Genomic DNA, 25,042 nt, shown 5'->3' on the forward strand with positions numbered 1-25,042 from the left:
AGGCCCATAACAACTGTGGTGGGGCACAGTGTTTCTATACCCATTTTACAGATGAGGACATTGAGGCTCAGGGAGGTGAAGTGACTGGCCCAAGGACATTGGGCTAGTTGGTGGTAGAGGTAGGGTTTGAACTCCAATAAGGTTAATTCCAGTGTCTGTGCACTTAAGCAGTATCCTATATTGCTTCCATGAAAGAGAGACAGAAGACACAATCTCAGAGAACAATGGGGTCACAGAGACTAAGGTTTGCAAGAAAGTCTGCAATAAATTGACAATAACAAAGTCATCTTTTCTTTGAGTCACAGTGTGATCACATTGTGTAGGTTGGTTGCCTACCCAAAAGCCTATCTCCCCTTCTTCAGAGCTGTCAGTTTTGCTTTTGTCTGTGAGCACTGTTTCCCTCATAGTTCAAGTAAATCCAGACTGGTCTATGCTAATTTTAGTAGCATCATCCCTCTGGTCTGTGGTTGGTTCAGTGGTGGGCATGTGATCCAGTTAGCTCCTTTAACTTTTTTTTAATTGGGATAAAACAACTCAAATGTTATCCGTTTAAACATTTTCAAATGCCACATAACTCTTTAAGTGATTGCTGGACTTGGCTGGAGATGCAGTGTCTGGAGCTGCTACAGCCATCTTGGGATCATGAGGATAGTAGCCAAGATACTGAGGGTGGTGGAATGAGACTAGAGGACAGAATCTGATGTGTGTGGCTCCTCAACTGCTCGATCATTCCCGCCTCAGCTCTTCCTGATACATGAGATAATACACCACCCTGCTGTCTAACATTGTGAGCTGGTCTTCTATTACTTGTAGCTGAAAGCATATTGATAACGACACTGCAGGTGGTAGAACGGTTCTTGCCTGGCAGAGGATGACATGAATTATGAAGAACTTCACTAATCTCTAGGAGCTACTGCCATAACCTGACCTTAGGTCTGCTAATAAGAATGATGATCTTGGCCTGGGTTAATAGCAATAGTGACCTGGGACATCATCTGAATAAGCTTGTAGGAACTGTAAAAGATGCAATCATGGCCATACCCAACATTAGTTAAGTATGCTTGTGGTGCTGGGATCATAAGGCTGAATCAGATGCAACATTTGTCCTTAAAGGGCTCACACTGCAGCAGGAGAGAGAATTGCAGGCCAGTGATGAGTAACGAAAAGCTCTGCGTGAGGTCCTGAGGTGGACGTGCAAGGTGGCCGGGTGAAACTTCACGTAGGCATTTTGAAGGCTGGTAAGAGAAAGGTCAGAGAAGGCCTTTCTAGGCAGAAAGACCAGCATTGACAAACTCAGGGCAATATGACACTTCCAGGAAAATCACAAGTCATTTAACATAGTGAAAACTGGACTGGCCACTTACAGGCTGTTTGTCTCTGAGCAAATTACTTGATGTCTTTGAGGCTTCGAATTCACATTTGTGAGAAAAAGAAAGAAAGTAAAATGGTTGCAAAATTAGGTAACAGAATTTAGATGCAAAGCACAGTGCTTGGCATATATTAGGTGCACAAGAAATGGTCTTTATTATTCATCCATTTTTGTCACATGGTTCTAATTCATTATCTTCTCTGACCCAGGTGGCTTTCTTCCCTTTCTTGCTCATTCCTGAGCCTAGTAGCGAGCCCCCCCTCCCCAACTCCCACAGACTTTTCCTCAGGCAGGAAACCCGACCCACTGCCTGGCCTGGGACAGCTTCTAGGGCTGGGTGGTTTGTGTTATTCATTCTCTCTCTCTCTCTCTTTTTTCCCCCTAAATGCAACAAAATAAAACCAAACAAAAAGCCCAACGCCTGGCGTGGCTTGTCAGGGAGTTATGCAAGTGTGTAAAAAAATAAAATAAAATAAACATTGAGTTTTCGGCATTTGGGGCTGTTTGATTAGGCACAGAGCAGGGCCAAGGGCCGGTGAGATGGGGGAGAGGCTGAGGGTAGGGGGGAGGGGGTGGGGCTTGGGGTGGTGGTGGATGGGACCCAGGACCAAACTCAGAAATGGCTGTTTGCCCCCTGCAAACTTGGCAAGGATCTGATCGAATGAGCCCAGACCCTGGTACTGCTCTGCTTTCTCTGGCCATCCATCCACCATCTCTGCTGTCTGCCCATCATAATACACCAGAGGTCATTCCATCCATCCCCCTGTCACTGTAAACGGCCCTGTGACCTTGTCTCCATAGTCAGGGCTCCCCTTTCCTCTCCGGAGAAGGAGAGTCCACAGCCTGTCTTGATTACTCACCACCACCCCCACCCCACTCCCCACATCAGTATAGCTTTTCTGCTCTAACTTAACTCCTGCTAACTACAGTTTAAGCCCAGTTCCCTTTACCCAATCTGAAGTGACGCTGAAGAACAGCTGTTTGCCACCCCCAAGAAGTGAGTCTCCCTCCTTCTCCCCTTCAGGCTTGACTTCAACAGCATCTGGGTCACTACAGGTGTCAGCTGCCCTTCAAGACCCGTTCCACAAACATTAGCAGGGTCCCTACCATTCTACCTGGCATTTGCATCCTTCATTTCACCACCTCTCAAAGCAGATGAGAGCGCTGAAGCTCAGAGAGGTTAAGTAATTTAGGAATGGCCACACAGCTGGTAAGTGTTGGAGCAGGGATTTGGTGTCTAGGCTTTGCTTCAAGATCTGCCTGGCTATCCTGCACCAGCTCCCAGTGGAGGGTCCTCACCTGGGTTCCCTGGAGGTTAGAGCCTCACATTTCGTCTGAACTGGGAAAATGCTCTGAAGAGTTGACTGCTGAGAAGAGGAGAGTGTGGACGGGACCCCAGACTCCCTCGGAGCCTGTTCTTGTCACTTTCCAGGTTCCTGATGGGGAAACTGAGATCTTGCTAGGCTCACGGGCCTGTTCTGACCCCAGGATGCCTGCAGCTGCGCCGGTGCTCTGGCAGCTTGGAATCGCCGGGGATGCAGGGTTGGGGAAGGAGAGGAGGGAGGACAGAGGCTCTGCCCCAGAGTCCAGACCAAGGGTGCAGTTGCCAGCCCTGCGCTCCGAGCGCAGCGCCCCAGCGGAGGCAAGGGCGTGCGGGAGGGGGGCGACGAACTCCCAGGCCTGGCGCTCCAGTCCGTTTTTTGCTGCGGATCCCGGGAAGGGGGGCCGGCTCGGGGGTGGGACTGAAAAGGGGGGGGATTCCCTCCCTCGTGCGCGCGGAGGACTAGCCCCTCTCCCGGCTGGGAGCTCCGGCGGAGCCGAAGCGCAACGGAGAGCCCCAGCGCGGGCGGAGAGCCCGGCGCGGATCGCCCGAGTGGGGACTGTGGAGAGGAGGGCCGAACCGGGCTGCCCCAGAGGACCGATGCGCCGGGTGGGGCGCTGGCCCCGGAGGGCGTGAGCCGCCCGCAGATTGAGCAACTTGGAAACCGGCGGGCGGAGCGCGGGCGCGCTGGGCGCCCAGGACAGTTCCGCGGCGGGCGGGTGAGCCGGCCGCGCCCTCACCCCTCCCGGGCCTGCCCCCGCCGCGGCTGGCAGCGCGGAGGTGAGTCCCCCCGGGAGCTGCCCCGTCCTCCTCCTTAGCGCCCCCTTCCCCTGGGACCTGGGGCGCTTTGGGCCCTCTCATCGGGGCTTGGCCGAGATGAGTGCCGGGATAGGGGGAGACCGTGAGAGGCAGGGGACTTCTGACTGCTCTCGAATCAGCAAGAGCGGAAGAGGGCACCTTTTGGGGCCCCTTCTGCAAGTCCTGCCGCCCCCACCCTTAGCATCCCTCAAGCTCTTAGGCAGCCTCCTGGCGATGCCGCCACCCGTTTGCCCTCAACCCCGAAACCCCCTGCGATCGTCCTCGCTCGGAGTTCCGAACTCCCCAGATTCACCAGACCTATTCTCCACCGCCCCCAACCTCAACCCCCCGAAGCAGAAGCTCTTGATTCCCAGTGTCTTCGCCTCGGACTCCCCCGAATCCCACGGCTCCCTGTTACCATCCCCATAACCCCCAGTGCCGCAGCCCGGGCCCGGGTCCGACGTGGCAAACGGTGTGTGCTGCGCCCCTCGGGGCGCTGCGAGGCGGCGCGGTTCACTGTCCCGAGGGTTCGGGCGCCGAGGGACCGTCTTGCTTGGCTGGGGAGAGCCGCTGTGTGTTAACCCAGGGCTCCCAGGAGGGCTAGGTCGCGCGCTTGGGGCAAGGATTTTCTAGTGAAGCCCGCCTCTCAGAATTGGAGAGTCCTCTTGGATTTGGGGCTGGAGGGAGGGGTCGGGCGGGGGACTTCAGGTCCACCTCCGCCTCCCCGCCCTGCACCTGCTGGACCTCTCTAGATGATAGGGAGGAAGACTTTGAGCGCTTGGAGTCGTGTTGCAGGGACGTGAAGGAACACTTCCCCGCTGCCTCTTGGTGTTGGGGGGCGGGGGTTGGCTCGACCCCCACACCTGGCCAGGCTCTGGCGGACAGGTCGGGCGGGCACGTACTTGGTCCCGCCCCCAACCCAGCAGTTCTGCCCCCGTTGGCTGGTCCTCTCCACCGTAGCTGATCCCGGGGAAAGCTAATGAGAAATTATCGGAATGGTTTACATTTTTGGGTCTGTATCCGGCCCCGGACCGAGTACCAATTTATCCAAATAGTGTTGCAGGGAAGAAGGTGAAAGTTATTGCAAACTTCTGGGGGCGTTGAGTCTCCGCCCTGCGCCCCACCCCTCGGCTGTGTCCCCCTCCCCCGTGTGTCCTCCCCTCCTGGACCACCTAGTAGGCGGGCCTCTCTCCTTGGCCCCAGCTCTGCCCCTGCCTCCCACTCCTTCCTCAAGCTGGGTCATGCCCTACACCTCTCAGCTCCCTGCCTCTTGCTCTGCCCTCCAGAGTCCCCGCCCGAGCAGCAAACCCTGAGCAGCTCACTGACTGTGTTTATAACCCCGAGACCCTAACCTTTCTGTCTCCATAAAGTGGGACTAACTGTACTTTCCTCCTAGCTTGGTGGTGAGGAGTCAATGAGAACCTCCCGCGTGGCAGGTGGTGGAAGCATGCCATGAATGTGGATCCCTCACCCCAACCCTGGCACAGACAAAGTGCCCTTCCTCACCCCCACGGATGCCTGAGACCGTGATCACTGCCAGCAGTTCCCATTGCTGGCTCTGCCGGTGTAGAGTGATGGGCCTCCCAAAAGAACCTACCTGTGCCTTGTAGCCCAGGGGGCAAAGGAAATCAGTCAGAGGAACCAATACAAATGAGGCCGGCTGCTTAAAAGAAAGTCATTAGCTCCTATCCCCTCTCTCAGCTGTGGCCCCGCTGCAGGTGTCTATGTGTGTGGGTGGGGGTGAAGAGGGTGGGAACCTCTTATCTGGAGGGACGTGGAGTCAGAGACCTGGGATCTTCTGAGGCTTGCTACTGCGATGTTTCTAGTCTGAGACCTGTCCTGCTTTTAAAATCAGATATCACATGCAATCCAGAGTTTTCAACTTAAAAAAAAAAAAAAACAAACAGAAGATCTAGTAATGTGGAGCCAGTCTTTGAGCCCATCAACAATCAGCTGGAATGGAATAGCAGATGCTCCCTTTAGATGGGGCATTTGTCTTCCAGTTCACCCCCTCCACACTCTGCGTCCCTCCCATCTGTTGCTTGTATCCCTGACAGAGTGAACACAACCCTTTTGGAGAGTTGATTGTGTATTGAAACTCATCCCATCCTGTGATGGTCGAGGAAGGCCAGAGCCACTTTTCCAGTGGAATTCAGATCGGGAGCCTCCTCCCCACTTCCCCGCTGAGATAGGTGGGGATACAGGTGGGAGTGGGTCTGAAGAGCCTCCCTGGCAGGGGGCAGACTGACCCGGGGAGGACTGAGGGGGAATTCAGAGGGAAGTAGAGGGTAGGGGAGGAAGGGTGCTAGCCTTTGCTGAGCCCTGAAGCCTGGCATGCTGCAGTCCATGGGGTCGCAAAGAGTCGGACACAACTGAGCGACTGAACTGAACTCAACTGAACTGACTCGGAAGTGCTAGGCGCCTTGCCCTGCAGGCACATGGAGTGCAGAGACGCATAGATCTGTTCTGCCCCAGGACCCCAGGCATAAAGTGAGACCAAAGCCTCACAGACCCAGGATTTAACACCAGCTTTGTCCAATGTGGTCTTCTCCTTCAATGTTTGTCAGGTGGAAAGACTCAGGGCACCCTGAGAATGTATCTGCCAGGGGTCCTCAGACCTTAGTGTGAGAAAGTCCAGCATTAGAGGTTAACTGGATCACTCTGAGCAATCCCTCGGGCCAAGGCAATCAACCATAAAGATAAATGCAAATATGGAAATTGCATCATAGTGCTCAGTGTTACGATTGGTATCCAGATGGTATGAAAACTGTCTTATTGCTTTTTAGATGACCACTGGAATGTAGACACAAAATATAGTCTTGGTCGAAGAAATTGCAACATTTATTGAGTCCTAGTATGCCAAGCACCTTTCTAAGCAGTTTCATATATTAACTCATTTAAGCTATAGAAAAACAACCACCACTCTCCTGTAGTTAAGGAAACTGAGGCTCAAACCAGCTAAGCAACTAGGCTAAAGTAACAGCTAATAAGTAGCAGAGGCAACATTCAAAGCCAGGCAGCCTGACTCTGAAGTTTACACCCTTAACCATCATGGTCGATGGCCAGACTCTGGGACTGGGGGCTGAAGACCCCAGTTTGATACACTCAGCCAGACGTCTGTAATCTGTGGGTGGTGGAAGAGTGTGGTGGGGGCTGGGGCAGATGAGAAGGTTCTGGCAGGTCACGCAAGGAGTACTGGAGGGGCAGGTGGGGGCTGGCAGCTGACGGGGCACTGGGGGGTGGCTGGGGGCATCTCCACAGGCTCCGGCCACGGCTCCAGGTGGGATCCATCAGTCTCGTGTAAACACTTCTCACAGGCAGCTTAACCACTTGAGTGTGTCTGGCCTTCAAAGCCAGTGGGAGAGACTGAGGAGGGGTTGCTGAACTCCCTTGTGGGATAATGATTTATCTCCCATGCAGGTGGGCTCCCCTGGGGCCTCCCTGGAGGCGAAGGGGGAAAGACTGGGACACGGTTGGGAGGGGCACTTTCACTCAAGCGTTTCAACTTTCTCAGTTAGGCCGAAAGGCAGACAACTCTCAGAACAAACCTGTGAAGTAGGCATATTTATCCCCATTTAATAGATGGGGAAACGGAGAGGCTAAGGGATTCTTTCAAAGGCATCTTAACCAGCCAGTGTGAGGGCGACGCTGCCCTGGCGTCTCCAAAGCTTCCTGAAGACTTGCTGTTTCCTCCCATCCCTGTATGAGCCTGGGTGCGTGTGCAGGCCTCATTGTGAAAGTGTGAAGCAAGCTGTGAGTGGGAAGCGGGCTTTCATCTCCTGACTCCCAGGTTGGGCTCCAACTTCCCAGACACATTTTGCTGGGGAGGGATCGGTTTCCCCTGCCCCCATCACCCGGGCCAGCGGGTCCAGAGACCTGGCTCTCGCTGGGCTGGGGGATTATCCCCATTCTCTGTGTCTCTGGCCAGGGCGGGCATCGCTGCCTCTTTTATCCTCTCACAAAGGCCAGGCCCGCCGGGCCTGCTGTGTCAGAGTTTCTGTGGCTGGGGGAAGCCTTACTTCCTTTTCTCCCGCCAAGCCCAGAGGGCCACGCCGGGTCTGCCAGCTTGTCGGGGGCCATTGCTCTAGCTCCAGACAGGTGAAAGGCACAGGGGTCACTTGCCGAAGGACAGAGAGAGCTGCTCTTTAAGAGTCATGATGTTACTGCAGCATGAAGTCTGTAGGCTAGACCTAATGAAGGACTTCCAGATAGAGCTGGCTCACTTTGGGCAGGGCGAAAGCCAGGCAGCCAGTTTCCAGTGATCCACAACTTTGATTTGAGTGTCCACCATATTCCAACTACTTGGGTAGCCAACTCCCATCCCACATCAGGGACTTTTGCCAGATAGGAAAAGGAGTCAGTCTCTTCTACAGGGGTGCCAGGTGGGTGACTTGTAATGTTCAAACACTCTGAGTTGTCTCCTGGTAGTGCACCAGATGGGAGGGCAAGAAGCCTAGGTTGGGGGGGCCCACTGGTACCCCAGAATTTACCCTTCTCTCTCCTCCCCAACAGGTTGGTTTTTGGAGGTGTCCTGGCTGAAGTGACAAAGAGTTCTCCCCATGTGACACCCCGAGGTGCCTTTGAGGAAAGCTCTCTGGATCTCTTTATGGGCTGATGGAGAAGTAGGCTCCCCACACCCTCTCTGTCCCCAGCTGAGATTATGGTGGATTTGGAATACAGGGCAGATTTGGGATACAGCCCAGGCCTGGACATCCTGCTGCTGACCCAGCCCCGGAGGCGTTAGCAAGGGCCCTGCGCCGTCCACCCCCGCAGAGACCACCCCTCCTACCAGGGGCCTGGAGCCGGCGAGTGACTATGCGGCTTGGACTGTGTGTGGTGGCCCTGGTTCTGAGCTGGATGCATTTGGCCGCCGGCAGCCGGGGGATCAAGGGGAAGAGGCAGAGGCGGAGTGAGTAACGGATGGGGCTGGACCACCGTGGCCCTTGGGAGTGGTGGTGGGGAGGGCACTGTCTGGGGACTGCAACCTTCGGCCGTTTCATTCTGTGATGCCCATTGCAGATTTCTGCTTTGTCTATTACAGCTTTGTACGTCACTCAGTAGATTATCCAGTTTGTGGATTAATTTATTGAGATTACCCATCCTGTAGATAACTCACTTTGTCTGTTTTCCCCTTTGTAGACGCTGTTTTCTAGATTAACCCCTCTCCTGTGAGGATCCAGTTTGTGGATTATGCCCTTTGATATCACACCAGCTTTGTGTGGTATCCATGGAGATGCTTCCCAGCCCGGTGCCCCTGGGGTCCTCAGTGTCCCTCTTTCACAGACAGGAGTTCAGGGTTCCTTTGATTTAGAGGTCTGAAATACAGCCCTCAGCTCCTTGGGGGCCAGGAAACCCACACAGACAGGCAGTGGGCAACAGACTGCCCAGGTCGTGGGGCAGGGACTGTGGAGCCGAGTATCCGTGGGACTGTCCAGCACTGTGGCTTTTAACCCCGCCCAGTGGGATTCGGGAAGCTGCGCTGAGGGGCGATGGGAGGCAGTGGGCACAAGGCCGGCCCCGCCTCCCTTCAAACCAGAGCGGGAGCACTCTTCCTTGCTCTCAGGAAGATTCCACATAAGGTGTCATTGGAAGAAGAGGGTTCTCATGGCCTAAATAAAATCCCATCATTGTGCAAATAGGAAAACCGAAGCTACGAACAGGGAAGAGACGGCAGTCTAAAAGACACACAGTCAGTGTTGGAACCTAGGTCTGCTGGTTCCTGTGAGCCCAGTCTTCTTGACAACAGAGCCTGATGGAGTATTTACCTGTCCTCACCATTCTCCCTGTCTCTCCCAGGATCCTGCCCTAGGCCGTCCTGAGAGCAGGTCCCCCATCCTTCCCTCAGCACCTTCAGGGATGGAGGTTCGGGACATGCCATCATGTCATGGGAGTGGCCCCTGGGTGTGTGGTGGAGGCCCGACCCAAGTCTGCCTGTCTCTCAGCATCCCCCGGAAGAGATGTCGTGCCCCCAGGTGGGCAGCTCCTCTCACGTCTAGCCCCACCACCTCTTGCTTCACTTCTGAGGCCTTCAGCCCAAGGCCCACCAGGAAGGGCTGAAAAGCAATGGAGTTCTGTCGGGTCTCCACGGGAGTGGCCGAGGCCAGACTCCAACCCAGAGAGGGACGCTCAGGGAACTGGTGAAGCTGAAAATCCCCGGCTTAACAAACAATTAGAGATGGTTAGGTTTAATCAGCAGCGAGGCCTTGATTTTCCTCCCTTCTCGTCTGTTGTGGCCAGTATTTTGGTCTCCACTGGCCAGATGCGGTTTAGCGATTTATAATCAGTCTCCTCTATTTCCGAGAGGAGAGAGAAAATGAGAGAGGCCACTCACCATCATGTGATGTGCATTAATGGTCACACTTCTGCTGCTGAGCCACACACTCACCTACACCAGAGGGTCAGGAGACCTGGGTTCATCTTTTGTACTTAGGAAAAAAAAAAAAAGTACTGGCCTGGCCATCAGAATGGGCCGGTCCTAGCAACAGCCAATCAAATGCAGTCATTTTGATGTTTCCACTTTTGATACAGCCACATCCCACAGCCTTGGTAGCACGTAGCCCAGTGTCTATTACCAAGCAGTATGAGTGACAGACATCCTTAATGGTGAGATGCAAGGACAGAGGGAGAGGTGGGTAAGACTCAGGGTGCAACGAGGGTCCAAAATGGACAGAGGCTCAGAGAGAGGTGACTCTTCTCTTCCTCTCTTTAAATTAATTTTTATTGGAGTATAGTTGATCTACAATGCTGTAAGCTTCCACTGCACAGCAAAGTGCACCAACCACATGTATACATAGATCCACTCTTTTCCAGATTCTGTCCCCATACAGGTCACCACAGAGCATTCAGTAGAGTTCCCTGTGCTATAGAGTAGGTCATAATTTGTTATCTATGCTATATATAGTAGTGTGTATATGTTAATCCCAATCTCCCAATTTATTCCTCTCCCCACTGTCCCTCTTGGTAACGCTCTTGGGAACCTAGATGTTGCTAGGCAATACTCGTGAAATTGTAACCACAAAACTGCAAGTATGATTGTATAGGAATACAGTGAGGGTTACATGAGATAATAGACATACTGTGAAACATCTGTGAAATATGAAGCTCTGTATGGCTGGGATGCATGTCATTTAAAACAATTTTTATTGGAATATAGTTGACTTACAATGTTGGGTTAGTTTCAGGGGTACAGCAAAATGAATCAGTTATACATGTACATACATCCATTCTTTTTTAGATGCATGTCATTGTTGTGTAAACAACGTGTGGGCCATTTAGCCCCAGAGTTTCCAGGGGAGTTAGGGGAGGGATGAAAGGATGGAGACAGCGTGTGTGGCTGCTCTGGTCCCCACCACATGCAAGGGTAGTGGGCAGCCTCGGGGCCAGGGGTAGGCTTGCTGTATATACAAGCCTCAGGTCTGTCGACTCTGTCACTGTGTGACTGCATGCTGGTGGGACCACCAGAAGTCACCTGATAGAGCTCTGATCTAGAACCACACACCAGTTTTGAGTCCAGAAGCATATGGTCTCGGCTGTGAGTGATGGTGTCCCTGCAGGAGGTGAGACGTGCAGCTGTGAGTCCTGAGTCCTGAGCCCTGGCAGAGTATTCCCCACCCCGTCCCACTCACGAGGACCCCTCCCCTTCCCCGAGCCCTCTGTCCACTCACCCTCACTGCCCCTCATCCTCTCCTGACCCCCTTTCCCCCTGGACTTCCTGCCCTTCATGGGGATCGCACTTGCTCTCACCATGCCTCACACTGAGTGCCCCTCCTACTGAGACCCTCTTGCATCTGATTCCTGGGCCTTTTTACTCAGTCCTGCCCCCACCTCCCCATGAAGCCTGCATTCCTTCACTGAATCCTGACTCTTCTTCCGTTTCTCTAACTTTTATTGGAGCATAGTTGATCTACAATGCTGTAAGCTTCCGCTGCACGGCAAAGGGCACCAACCACATGTATACATAGATCCACTCTCTTCCAGACTCTCTTCCCGTACAGGTCACCGCAGGGTGCTGAGTGGAGTCCCCTGTGTGATAGAGTAGGTCATCGTTCGTCATCTGTGCTATATGTAGTCATGTGTATATGTCAGTCCCAATCTCCCAATTTATCCCTCTCCACTGTCCCTCTTGGTAACCATATGCTTGTTTTCTACATCTGTGACTCTATTTCTGTTTTGTAAATAAGTTCATTTGTACCATGTTTTTAGCTTCCACATATAAATGATATCATATGATATTTGTCTTTCTCTGGACTCCCCTTTTTTGGCTCCTTCTCACTGCCCCATCCTGCATCTGAAGCCTTCACCTCCTCCCCCAGAAGAGGGTCTGTAGAGTCTCTCTTCCATGGCTGAAGCCTCATTCACTCCTCTCTTCATTAATTTCTATTGGAGTATAGTTGCTTTACAATGTTAGTCTCTGTGACACAGCAAAGTGAATCGGTTATGTGAATACACGTATCCCCTCCTTTTTAGACTTCCTTCCCGTCTGGGTCACCGCAGAGCACTGAATAGAGTTTCCTGTGGTATAAAGTAGGTTCTCATTAGTTATGCATTTTGTATGGAGTCATGTATATATGTCTTGGGCCCTTCCTCATGAGTCCGTTTCGAACCCACAGAGCCTGGTCCTGGGTGCAGAGATGGATTTTGAAGCACCCACATGTGATGGGGAGCAGACAGTTTCAACCTAGTGTGCTCGTGAGAGCCCCAAGAGTGACTCTTGAGATGTAATTTTAACGATGAGATAGTAAGGAATCTGCCTGAAATGTGGGAGACCTGGATTTGATCCCTGGGTTGGGAAGATCCCCTGAAGCAGGGCACGCCAACCCACTCCAGTATTCTTGCCTGGAGAATCCTCATGGACAGAGGAGCCCAGTCGGCTACAGCCCACGGGGTCACAAAGAGTCAGACACGACTGGGCGACTAAGCACAGCACAGGGGATCTGCAGGCCAGGGAGTGGGGGTGGGGGGAGTGAGGGGGAACCCAGGCAGCATCCAAAGGTGAGGAGCTAGGACTGTGCAGGAAATGGGGTGCAGCTGGGGGGAGATGGAGAAGTGGTTTCTGGGTGCAGTTCTCGGGAGCCCTGGGGTTTTCACTGGAACTGCTCTGCTTGGTTTGCTTTATACATGGAGGCTCTTGTCTACAGAAAAGAAAGGTTGTGCTCTTAAAACAAAAAGCCGAACACCCATGGGGGTAGAGCAATGAAAGCTGCCCGGGAGCTGAGGGAGTGCTGCGGGCCATGCTGCAGAAATGGGCAGAGGTCAGAGGGTGGAGCTCTTGGTACCTGCCAGGCTGGGAGTTGGCCCTTGACCCTGACTTGAGCTGCGGGTAATGAGGACACCCCCTGAGAGGTTTGAATCAGAGGAGTAGCGCTTGATCCAGCTGTAGTGGGGCGTGAGGGGAGGGAGCTTGAGGTGGGAGACCAACAGACCAGTTAAAGGCTATTTGGACCCAGGTGAGAAAAAAGTGCAGGGATACTTAGCTCATTCTTCAACAGTTGAGTTGAAGAATGCCAGTCTTCCCAGGGGGATGTGCCCGGGCACCAGGGCACCAGGAATGGAGAGCATGTGGCCTCTGCCTGCTCAGTGAGGCCCTGGGTCCTGTCATCCCCGACTTCACTTCACCTCCACCCACTTAACTCAGGGGTCTCTCCTGGAAACTAATTCCTCCAAGACTAGATACCACCCTAAACCACGGTCAGCCCTCTGTGTCGTGGAGCCTTTCCCTCCCCTGCCGTTGATCCTCACCCAACCCCCAACCACTCATTTCTATCCTGTCCCACGCCCCATACTTTATCAAACACCCAGTAAGCTCTGCTCATATAGCCACTTCCCTGAGCCTCTGTCTCACTCACCACATCCTCAGCCCTACATTCTGGGAGAGTCCTATCCTTTCGTGGAGCCTCACCCCTTACTGGCCTCCCATTTAGAAACAAGGCAGGCTGCACTCTCCAAAAACTCTTTCCAATGGGAGAAAAAGACATATTAGCTGATAATAATGAAGCATGGCAGTGTCTACTCTGATGGATTCAAGTACTGGGGGCAGGGAACACAGAGAAATACTCTGTATCCACATTTTACCAGGAGGCAAGATCAAGGGAGACTTCTTGGAGGAGGTGACTTTAGTTCTGAGGCTTGAAAGAGTTAGGTTTAGGAAGAGATAGAGGGTGTTCCAGACAGAAGGACCAACTTGAGCAAAGACACAGAGATGTGAAGTAGTGTGATGTGTTCAGAGAAACGAAAATAGTTCCCTATTGCTTAGAGGTAGTGTTAAGAGATAAAGTGGGTGGGATCAGCTCATGAAAGTTTTTAGGCCAGGTGGAAGAGCTGAGTCTTAATTCTGCTGCAGATAGGGAGCTATTGATGGGTTGTGGGCTTCCCTCGTAGCTTAGTTGGTAAAGAATCTGCCTGCAATTCAGGAGACCTGGGTTTGATCCCTGGGTCAGGGAGATACCCTGGAGAAGGAAATTGCAACCCACTCCAGTATTCTTGCCTGGAGAATCCCATGGACAGAGGAGCCTGGGAGGGCTTGCAAGTCCTTGGGCTTGCAAAGAGCTGGATACAACTTAGCGATTAAACCACCGACCACCAACAGGCAGGGGCACGACACCATGAATTTGAGTTTTGGAAAGATCTAAGAAGAGAAATTCGGGGACTTGAAACAAGTGAAGTCCCTAGAGAAGAGGCTCTGTGGCCAGAAGCCATTCTTCAAGGGGCAGGGCTGTCACCCTGGGGCAATGCCTGATTACAGAAAAATCAGCTTGAAAGGGGTTTGCACAAGGATGAAGGAGGCAAGAAACAGCAGGGAATGGAGGAGACAGCCTTGACTTCCTGGCTCAGTGCAGTGGGCTCCATGGAGTGCTTAGGAGGCGGGAGGCAGTGAGGAGTGGAGAGTATGGTGGGGGTAAGAAGAGCAGAACTTTAATGAGTGAGTTTTGTGAAGAAGTTGGAAGGAGGCCCCCTGAGCTCTTTGAGCACCCTCTCCATCACTGAGCCCACCCATCCTCAACCAGGCTCCGTCCCTGCAAGGCACACGCCTTCCCATCATAGGCAGAGAAGCCAGAGGGAGTGTTTCAAATTGTGAACCAATCATGCCCTTCTGAGGTCCTTCCATTGCCGGTTAGAATAAAGCTCTATTTTCCATTTCACGGATGCACTAGGATGGTTGGGGCCTCAGAGCTTTTGCCCAGGCTTCTCTGGTCTGCACACCCTCTTCACCTAGCCTGCTTGGTATGGGTTCATCCTCCAGTGCTCCTCCATTCCCCAAAATGTGCAGCCAGCCCTAGGTGGGCATCTGTTGCTGTTCCTCCATATCCCCAGCTCCTAGCAATTCTGGACACACATTAGGTGTGCAGTGAACATCTGTGGAATGAATAAGCCTCAGTTTCTCCCTTTGAATCATTATGTAACCTCTGCCCACACCCAGCATCTCCTTGGACACCCCCTCTCCCAGCACACACAGCCCCCTTCCCTCTGGCTCTCCATCCCCTCACTGCTTATCTTTTTGCCTTACTAAGCTGAGAACTCTCTTTGATTCCCATCCCCCTGGATAAGTGTTCCTTTCCTCACTGAACTGCCCCTGCCCATCCTGGAGCCCCTCTCCTCCTTGCTCAGCACCCCTCTCCTTCCTGAACCCCCAGACCTCACGGAGCCCAGCTTCTAGTCCCCTGTCCCTGACCCCAGTCTCAAGCCTCAAGGCTGGTCCTACTGGCTGAGTTCTGTGTCTTGACCCTCTCGTATCCTTGGGTCTTCACCATCACTCCCTGCCTCTGTCTTGTGATCACAGTCCCCGCTCCCAGCGGGTCTCTCCTTACTGTCTCTTTCTGTGTTCTCTGACCTTCTCCTCACTTTATCCCTCACCTCCATCCCCTCCACTAACTGTTCAGCCCCCTGTGGTTTGGCCTGAATCCCACCACTCCACCAGAAATGCCCTTCTTGAGGTCACCCAATCATCTCTTCCTGCATGTGTCATAGGTTTTCCCAGAGGTCCTGGCCGTGGTCTCCTCCCAGCCTGGGCCCTGCAGATCTCACCCTCTTCCACTCAGTTTCCATCTCCCACCCCAGTGTCCTCCCATCTCCCCAACAATTCCTTCTCAGCTTCTTTCCAGGCCCTTCCTCTGCTTGTGTGTTGAATGCGAGTACTGCCCAGGACTCAGCTCTTGGTCCTCTTCTCAAGCTGCACCACTTCTTCCCCAGGATGCTTTCCCCTCCCACAGATTTAATCCCCAATGACAGCTCCCAGCATGGATCCCTGAGTTCTCTCCCCCTTTCCACAGCCTGCCTCTTAAATGAGATGGTTCTCCACCTTCCTTTACTCCTTAACCACTGCCCTCCCCTCTCCACCTCAACCAGGGATGCCAACAGCCTGTTTGTGGCTGGGTCCTTACATGACATCTCAGTAGCACTTGGCGTTGGGCTCCCCTCTCCTCCCTTGAGTGTCCTCTTCTCTCGACTTCCATGATGCAACATGCTCTGAGTGTCCCTACCTGTCTGGGTGCTTCTCCTCGACCTCTTAGCTGACCCTTCTTCTTCTTCTGTCCTTCTCTTCAATGTCTAATGCCTCTTCTCACTGTCTGCTCCCACGTCCCTAGCCATCTCATTGATGTCCTGGCCTTTGATGACTGTTTTATATTAAGGACTCCACGTGTCAGTCTCCAGCCAAAATGTTTCTCTTGAGTTCCAGACCCACAGGTTCTGCTGCCTACTAGACACCTTCCCAAGGGCATCCCACAAGAACCACAAACTCAACCCAACTCATCATTTCCTCCACTTGAATCTGCTCCTTCTCCTGTGGGCCCTCTCTTGGTGAAGAGCCAGTGGCTATCCCATTACCCAAGCCCAACATCTGGGCATCATCCTTGACCTGTGCTTTCCCCCCGGCCCTCACCCCCATGTCCAGTCCATCACCTAGTCTCCTTGATTCTACCGCCTGAATATCTTATGTGCGTCTATACCTTTCTACCTTTCCATCCTCCTGGTTCAGCTCCATCTCTTGGAACCTGGAAGTCCCCCTCCCTCCAGGTTTGCCATCTGTACAATGCATTCTCCACACTACAGAGGGATCTTTCTAAAATGGAACCCTGGCCATGTCTCCTGTTTTAAAGCCCCTCGGGACTCCTTGTGGCCTTTGGAATAATATCTATACTCCTTTTTTAACGGGTACAAGGCCTTTCCTCCTCTGCCCCCTGCTTTCCTCTCCACTCACTCCACGCACCAGCCATGCTGAATGAATTTCAGATGCCCCATGGGCTGTACTTTCTCTTACGTGCCATTGAGGCCTCTGCAGGGAAATGCACACAGAGATTTGTTGTTGGTTGAGTGCAAGGCAGACAGCAGGATTCTAAGAAGGCCCTTTGCAAATGTGCCCTTCACTAAAGTGATAAGGAAGGAATATATGAGTTATGGGAATATAACCATAGACACCTACAAATGGGGCACCGGGATGACTTTGGTTCTTGTTGTTGTTCAGTTTCTTATTTGTGTCTGACTCTGTGACCCCATGGACTGCAGCACACCAGGCTTCTCTGTCCTTCACCATCTCCTGGAGTTTGCTCAAACTCATGTCCATTGAGTCGGAGGTGCCATCCAACCACCTCATTCTCTGTCATTCCCTTCTCCTCCTGCCTTCCACCTTTCCCAGCATCAGGGCAAGCCAAAAACCTAGAGAGAGCCTTCATTTCAGCCACGAATTGAATAAAAACCTTGAGTCATAGACAACTTAATATCTTTGGAGTGGAAGTGGTACCTAAAATCTACAGTGACTTATTCATGTGGAATATAGCTGAATAACAGCCCAAAGTAGAAAACCAGTCCCAAGCAGGCTCCCTCATAACTCTGATACCACATTGGAGTCCTTTCCTCTTACAATGACCCAACCAACAAGAGTGATATTAAGTTTTAAATTTGTTGATTAGCTAAATGGTAACACTGACTCTATGTAAATAAGTTCTTTATTTGAACAATCAGTCTGGTCAAATCTTCAGTTTCCCTGTCACCCCTGGTTTTCATAAACTTTTTCTCCCTGCCTGGAATTCATACTGGCTGTGAAGCCTTGTTTAAGTAATTCAGCCTTTCTTATTTCCTCATCTGTGAAAAAGAGGAGGAAAAAAAGAATAGTATCACCCACTTCATGGGTTTTAAGGATCAAATGAGCTAATACTTGCAAAGCACTGAGAGCAGTGCCTGCAACAGAATAAGTGTTCAGCCTTTAGGAGTAAGCTACAGAGGTTATGATTAAGATTTTGTTGTTGTTTATCATTATTGTGTTTACTATTCTGCTTTTCTCTGCTCACCTTTCTCATCCTCATTCTCTTGTTCTGAAATCAGGGATCATTCCTAGAGCTGGAGCTCTCCCCCTCAGCCCTCCAGAGCAAGCATCTTCATCTCCCTTTTTAGGTGGTGGGAAGAGAGGCCCACAGGATGCAGAGTTTCGCCCAGGGTCATAGGCTAGGCATTTGACTTCAGGTCCAACCAGCGAAGTCTAAGCCATGCGTCCTCCATTGCTGCACGATCTTCTGTGATCTCTGCTCTGATTCCGCTGGCTGGCTGCCTCCAGCCTGTGTACAACTCCTCACTGCCTGGTTCCTCTTTTAATGACTGGTCCCACCCACCCCCTAAGCCAGAACCCTGGGAAGTACCCCAGCCTCTGATTGGTCACAATGGCCATACTGATTGTATTTCCTAAGTATCTCTCAAATCATTTTCTCTCCATCTCCACTGAACAGAACTTGGTTTTGGACTCTCTCATCTTTCTCACCTGGATGATCTGCTCAGCTTCCTCCCAAATGGTCCTCCAGTCTCTGGTCTCTCCCCAGGCTGCAGAGGAGGCTTCCCAACCTGTAAATCAGACTGGATCTTGCTCCTCCTTAAAACTTGCTGATGACTTTTTTATTTCATCAGTTCTGAGAAAGGTCCCCCTAAAACATTGTGAAACAAGGGTTCTGTGGCCAAAATGTCTTGGAAGTGCAGCTCATGCTGTCTCCCTCTTAGAAAGTCACTTAAAATCACAGAAGCATAATGAAATGAAATGAAACATTAATCACTCCCAGTCGTGTTTGACTCTTTGCGATCCCATGGACCATAGCCAGTCAGTGTCCTCTGTCCATGGGATTCTCCAGGCAAGAATACTGGAGTGAGTTGCCATTCCCTTCTCCAGGGGATCCACAAAGGCTGCAAAAAGCCCTGGAGTAGAAAAAATCCAGTTTAGACTTGTTGGACACGGTGGTTCTTAGATATATTCTCAGATATATCTAATGCAATGGCCTTTTCTCCACATCTTCCTATGAACATTTAGGGGAATCCTGTTCCAAGAAATATTCTTTGGAAAATGCTGCAAGATAGAAGTCAAGTCCATTGCCATGACATAAAAGGTGCTTAAAAATAAGACTACTTATCTTTCACCACTCCCCTCCCCACCTCTCCTATACCCCCAATCTTCCTGTTTCCTTCAGGTCACTTTACACCTCTGTGGTCTTGCCCCTAGAGGGCCCTAGTCTCTACTTCCCGATGGACAAATCCTTATTCATTCTTGAAGAGTTGACCCAAATGGCCCCTCTTCTGTGACTCCTTCCTTCTTTCTGGATTCTCTTGATCCTCGTGGCTGCCAGCATGTGTCTGTTTGTAGGTCTGTCTGTACCTTGGAGAGATCAGTTCAGGATAGCCAGGGGTCTTTGCTTCCATGTCCCTAGCACTTGCACTGCTTGTGGTACCTGGGTGGGGCCAGGTGAGTGTTGGTTGAACAAGTGAAGGAGGAAACGAGATCGTAGGTCTGAAACTCAACCCTGGGGTTGGGGACCTCACTGGCTCAAAGGATGGTTCCAACCTCAGCACCTTTGACATCTTGGACCAGATTGCTGTTGTGGGGGCTGCCCCACACATTGTAGGATGTTTAGCAGCATCTCTGGCCTCTGTCTCCCAGAGGCCACTAGCAACCCCTTCCCCGGTGTGATCACCAAAATGCCTCCAGACTTTGCCAAAAAGTCTGCTGCCCTGAGGAGCAGACTCATGTCTGGTTGAGACCACTGTTCTAGACATAGGTTATTCCAGTTGTCTTCCTGTCTCAGGGTAGGTGGCCTTTTTCTCATTATCCCTCTTGTCCTTAAAATTTTCTCAGGGCTGTGTAAATTTCAGGCTTCAGCACCTTCTCTGAGGATGATGGAGCAAGTCTGGGGGGTGAGCCTGTGTTGCTCCTGGAGCTAAGGGGGCATTTAGGGTGGATGGCAGCTCTTGTTGTGCTAGTTCCCTTGAAAGCAGATGCTGGGAAGGTCTATAAAGGAGCCTTGCAGAGAGCTGCTAGCCTGGCCTGCACTTTCGGAGAAGCACATTCGTTCTGTAGGCTGAAACTCCTGTCTACTCACTTTCCATCCTTGTGGGAGCCTGGGAAAGACGGAGGCCTCTCCCAGAGCTGCCTCTCACCCTTGCTCCATCCTTGCAGTCAGCACCGAGGGAAGCCAGGCCTGTGCCAAAGGCTGTGAGCTCTGCTCGGAGGTCAACGGCTGCCTCAAGTGCTCGCCCAAGCTGTTCATCCTGCTGGAGAGGAACGACATCCGCCAAGTGGGCGTCTGCTTGCCATCCTGCCCACCTGGATACTTTGATGCCCGCAACCCTGACATGAACAAGTGCATCAGTGAGTGTGGGCAGGGCTGGGGAAGGGTGCTGGAAACTCTGGATATGGGGCGGAGGTGCTTGGAACTGTTGACGGGCTGCAAGAGGAGTGAAGGAGATGTTGAGGAGGGGAGTTCTTGATTCAAATATCCAACTGCTGGCCAGACATTTCCCCAGACATCCACCCACATTTCCAGCCTGTAACGTAGCTGCATCTCCTCCCTCCAAACCTGCACTGACTTGTGTTCCCACAGGTGACTCTCAGTGTCCCAACCCATCACCCAAGGCACAGACCTAAGAGCCAGCCTCTCATCTATGCCCCCACCTTAGCCATTCAATAACCACATTGTGCCTCCTCCAGCTCCTTTCCTTCATCACTGCCATTGTCTTATCCAGGTTCCCATCCCCTCTTTCCTGGACCACTGCAATAACCTCCATCTGTCCCCCAACCCTCATCTCGTTCCCTTTGACCCTCCCTCTGCCCTGCAGCCAGAAAGATGCTTCTGAGACATATAACCTAAAGAAATCGCTGCTGGCTCCACTGACTGCAGGGAAATTCAAGCCCTGGTCAGCCTTCTCTCCCCATCCTCCCCACCCCCCATCTCACTCTGCTCTGCTCTCTCACACCAGCTACAGTTTCACGTGCCCCGAAGCATGTGCTGTCACACCTCTCTCTCAGCTGGGGGCCACGTGGTGAACCCTCTCCTGTAAACAATGCCAGTAACCCTCTCATTTTGTTCAGAGCCTTGGAGTTTAGCATGCATTTCCAGACCTTCTATCGGTTCAGCTACATGAGCACCTTGGGAGGGAGACAGACCTAAGTGATGGTACCCTTTTCATAGCTGATAACAGCAAGGTCCCAGGGAAATGTCTGAGGGGAGTTCAGCCGACTTGGGTTCTAAATCCCAACTCTGCTGCTTGTTCATTGTGTGACCTTGGGCAAGTTGCAGCCTCTCCAAACCTCATCTTCAAAATGTGGGTGTTCATTTTTACCCCCAGGATTGTTGTGAGAGGCGTATGTCAGCCCTGAGTGTCTGGCACAAAATAAATGGAGCAGCTCTTATTCTTATTTTTGTTTGTGTTTTGCCTGCCACCAAACCCAGGACTCAGAGGCCAGGAGGCACAGAGGAGGGTGGGGTGGGGGTGGGGAGCTTATGAGGATGTAGGTGGGACCCCAGGACTGCCCTCTCGGTCCTCGGGGATCTGGGTAGGGCATTCCTTGCTATGCCTCCTCCTGGGAAACTGGCAGCCCGGGCTTCAGGGGCGGGGACTGGGAGGAAGTCAGCTCCGCCCACAGTCCGGGAGGGGAGAGATTGTGAAAGACCCCTCCGGCTTCCAGCCTAGCCCAGCCACCCTCACCCCCCACCTCCCCGCAGGAGGGAGAGCTGGCAGGAGGGCATCAGGGAGGGACCCAGGAGTCTGACCAAGGTGGTTCCTGGAACTCGATCTTGCAGAGGCAGAGGAATTTGCCCCGGGATGGCTCCCCATCCTCCAGGCAGATTCTTGCTTCCCTGGGCAGGAGGAGAACCAGGCTTTGGGGTGTTGTGGATGCCCAGCAGTAGGGGAAGAGGAGACCACACAGCCACTCTCAGGGTGTCATTGTATCCCTCAGTTTGGCTCTGATTAGGTGGTCCTTAGGGTGCCCTGAGATGCTAGGACCCTCCTCTCGCCCCCACCAATCTCCTGTCCTCTGAATCCAGCTCTCTTGGGCCTCCCCTTGGGTTCCCGGGCCTGCAGGGGGGCTGGGTTGGGCAGCTGGGGGGTGGGGAGAGTCCCAGCCGGCCTTCAGGAGGGGCTGTTTTGGCCTGCTCTCTCCCCGCCTCTTGCTTTCATTTCTCTCCCTCCCAAGACTCCACTGCGGTAGTGGCAGCTCCAGGCCACTGTCCTGCCCTGTGTGGGTGGGTGGGCACGGGGATGAGGGGAGGGGTCCGTCTGGGGCTGGGACAGAGCCCCACCCCACGCCCCACCCCCGGTCTGGCCCTCCCCTCAGAATGCAAGATTGAGCACTGCGAGGCCTGCTTCAGCCACAACTTCTGCACCAAGTGTCAGGAGAGCCTGTACCTGCACAAAGGCCGCTGCTACCCCGCCTGTCCCGAGGGCTCTGCGCCTGCGGACGGCACCATGGAGTGCAGCAGCCCGGGTAAGGGGCAGGGTCTGGGCCGGAGAAGGGGCGGCCCGGACGGGAGCGGCCCCCAGGGAGAGCGTGGTGCAGAGAAAGCTCATGACCACCACGCCCTGAGTTTCTCTGGGGACTTTTATGCCCTCTGGACTATCAGGATGCCTCTGGCCTGGGGCTGAGACCGAGAGCAGGTGGGAGAGGCTCCCCGGGGCGCACCCTGGGGCGAGGCGAGGAGCCGTGACCCCTTCCTCCCCTTGCTTCCCTCCCCTCCCACCAGCACAATGTGAAATGAGTGAGTGGTCTCTGTGGGGGCCTTGCTCCAAGAAGAAGAAGCTCTGTGGCTTCAGGAGGGGCTTGGAGGAGCGGACGCGGAGGGTGCTCCACGCCCCCGGGGGAGACCACGCCTTATGCTCCGACACCAAGGAGACGCGGAGGTGCACGGTGCGGAGGACGCCCTGTCCGGAGGGTGAGCTGCGGCCTGGGGGTCAGGGGCCAGCTACGGGAGGTCTGAGCGCCTCTGTTTCCTACCTGTGACCCAGAAGAGTGCTCGGGCCAGGGCCAGATGAGGCATCCTCAACTCAGGACCCCATGCTGTGCAAACCCGTGCCAGGCAGACAGGGATGCCCGCGGCTGCGTGGGGTGGCGGGAAGCTTGTGTGGTCCTATCCCTCACCACTGCTTCTGATTCAGGGGATGTTGGCACCGGACCGGCCCTTAGAAGGGGAGCTTGGAAGTGGGGTGCGAAGGCCCAGAGAGGGGCAGTGATTTGGCCGAGGTCACATAGCCCGCCCGTGGCAATGATGTGGCAGTGGTGTGGGATGGAGGCCTGGGGAGCCGTCCTGCCTGTCCCCAGAGCTGCAGTGACTGGTTGGGAGATGCCTCGGGCCTCTCCGTGAGGAAAGAGGAGCCGGTTCCGTTTAGGTGGAGAGTGGAAAGGTTCATGTGGGACCCCCCTCAGTACCCATGTTGCAGGGCCCTGTGCCGCGCCCGCTGGTCCAAGGAGGCCCGGAGGGTACCCCGACCGCCTCTGGGCCTCCTCCCCAGCCCCCCTGCCCCGCTTCCTCACCACATTCTTCCTCCCGCTCTTGGCCTTGCCCAGGGCCTCCTGCTGGGTCAGGACGCCCTTGGTTGACTCTTCCTGCTGTTGGGGTTCCAGGGCAGAAGAAGAGGAAGGGCGGCCAGGGCCGGCGGGAGAACGCCAACAGGAACCCCGGCCGCAAGGAGAGCAAGGAGGCGGGCACCGGCGCTCGGAGACGCAAAGGCCAGCAGCAGCAGCAAGGGACAGTGGGACCGGTCACCTCCACGGGGCCCACCTAGGGACCCTGTTCAGCCTCCCGGTCCATGCAGAAGGAGTCCAGTGCCGCTCTGTGTGATGAGAGCTTCACTGAACTTGAGCACTGGGGGCAATGCGTACACACCCTCTCCATACATACAGGAACACACAGACACATGCACACAGACCCCATGTCCAAACAGGTAACTGACATACGTGCAAACATGTGTGCGTGCATGCACGCACGCACACACACACACACATCGAGGCTACTGGCAGACACCTCTGTCCCTCGGACATCACTGTGTGAGCAGGGCGGGGAGGCAGAGGGGTCATCTCTGCCCCTCAGAGGTCCAGGAGGCACACACTTGGTTTGTGACGCAACCAGTGGACGCATCAGAGAGAATGTTGACCAGCATCCAAGCCCAGACTCTGCAGAGTGGAACCTTCTGGAGGAGTTCATAGGACCAGCCTGCATGGCAGACAGCAGCCAAAGCTTGAGGACTGGTCAGCATCTCCAGCTGTGTGACTTTATCCTTGGAGAGTACTGTTACACATTCATATCAGGGCTTTCCTGACTCTGAAAACTGCTTAAAGGTTTATTTCAAATTAAAAACGAAAACCAACTGACCACAGTAGCCACAGGTACTATGTTTCTTTTCTGGGTACAGGGTTTGGTGGAGTGCGTAGGAGAGCAGGAAGAGACAGGGCTGAATTTTAAGAGACCCCTGCTGGCCTCCTCCACAGAAGGTCTGGAACAGCAGGAAAATTGGGGGGGGGGGGTGCGGATATGCGGGGCAGTAACCAGATTCTCTACATCTTTGTTACTCAGAGGGTGGCCTGCAGACCAGCATCAACATTATAAGCAGGCAGCTTGTTAGAAATGAGAATTTACAGGTCCCATCCCAGACCTGATGAACCGGAGCCTGCATTTTAACAAGGTTCCAGGTAACGGGCATGTACATTCAAGCCTGAGAAGCACCACTCTCATTCCCTCGAAGGATGGAATAGAGGTCTTGGCCAGCTTGCAGCAGGAAGGATCCTGGTCAGCTCTAAAGGAAGACTTCCCATCTGGGAGCGGTAGAATCTATATACTGAAGGGTTATCATGGCACTTTAGTGGGAGGGAGTGTCCAGGACCCTGAGATGGCTGGGGACCAATGGACCCCAGTGGTGGGGTGGATGGCAGAAGAGTAAATGGAATCCTTTCTTGTCATTCTGAAGTATCCACTGGCAGCCATCTGGCCACCAAGCTCTGGGAGGATGTTTGGTTTTCAGCGGGGAGCTGGACAGGGGCCTTGTTCTCGTGGAGCTTAGGGGTTGGTGAGGGACAGGCGTGAATCAAGTAATCCTTCCAATAAATGTGTAGTTATAGATGGGTGTAGTTAAAGGCAGACAACCACTGAAACACACACATAACTATGAAAGTAAATAAAAACAAATAAAAATAAAAGCTATCTCAGGGAAGTTTTTCAGAAGAGGTAACATTTGAGCTAAGCTCTGAAGGATGAAGAGGAGTTAACACAAAGACAAGGAATGGTGTTTAGACCAGTGCTGTCTAATAGAAATAC

The 25,042-nt window shown here is 53.2% G+C and overlaps 1 protein-coding gene across 2 annotated transcripts; it reads left to right on the plus strand.

Moving 5' to 3' along the window:
- The first annotated feature begins 3,098 nt into the window (after positions 1-3,098).
- Positions 3,099-24,110, plus strand: RSPO1 (R-spondin 1). Of its 2 annotated transcripts, XM_043876968.1 has the most exons (6): positions 3,099-3,470; positions 8,001-8,397; positions 19,912-20,103; positions 22,072-22,221; positions 22,478-22,666; positions 23,356-24,110. In XM_043876968.1, the coding sequence occupies exons 2-6, from the start codon at positions 8,304-8,306 to the stop codon at positions 23,514-23,516; spliced, it is 786 nt and encodes a 261-aa protein (XP_043732903.1). In that variant the 5' UTR covers positions 3,099-3,470; positions 8,001-8,303; the 3' UTR covers positions 23,517-24,110. The 2 variants fall into 2 exon arrangements, with proteins under 2 accessions (XP_043732903.1, XP_043732904.1); XM_043876969.1 differs by lacking the exons at positions 3,099-3,470; positions 8,001-8,397 and adding an exon at positions 9,300-9,460.
- Positions 24,111-25,042: the final 932 nt, after the last annotated feature.

Source organism: Cervus elaphus, chromosome 20, assembly GCF_910594005.1.
Source record: "Cervus elaphus chromosome 20, mCerEla1.1, whole genome shotgun sequence".
NCBI lineage: Eukaryota > Metazoa > Chordata > Mammalia > Artiodactyla > Cervidae > Cervus > Cervus elaphus.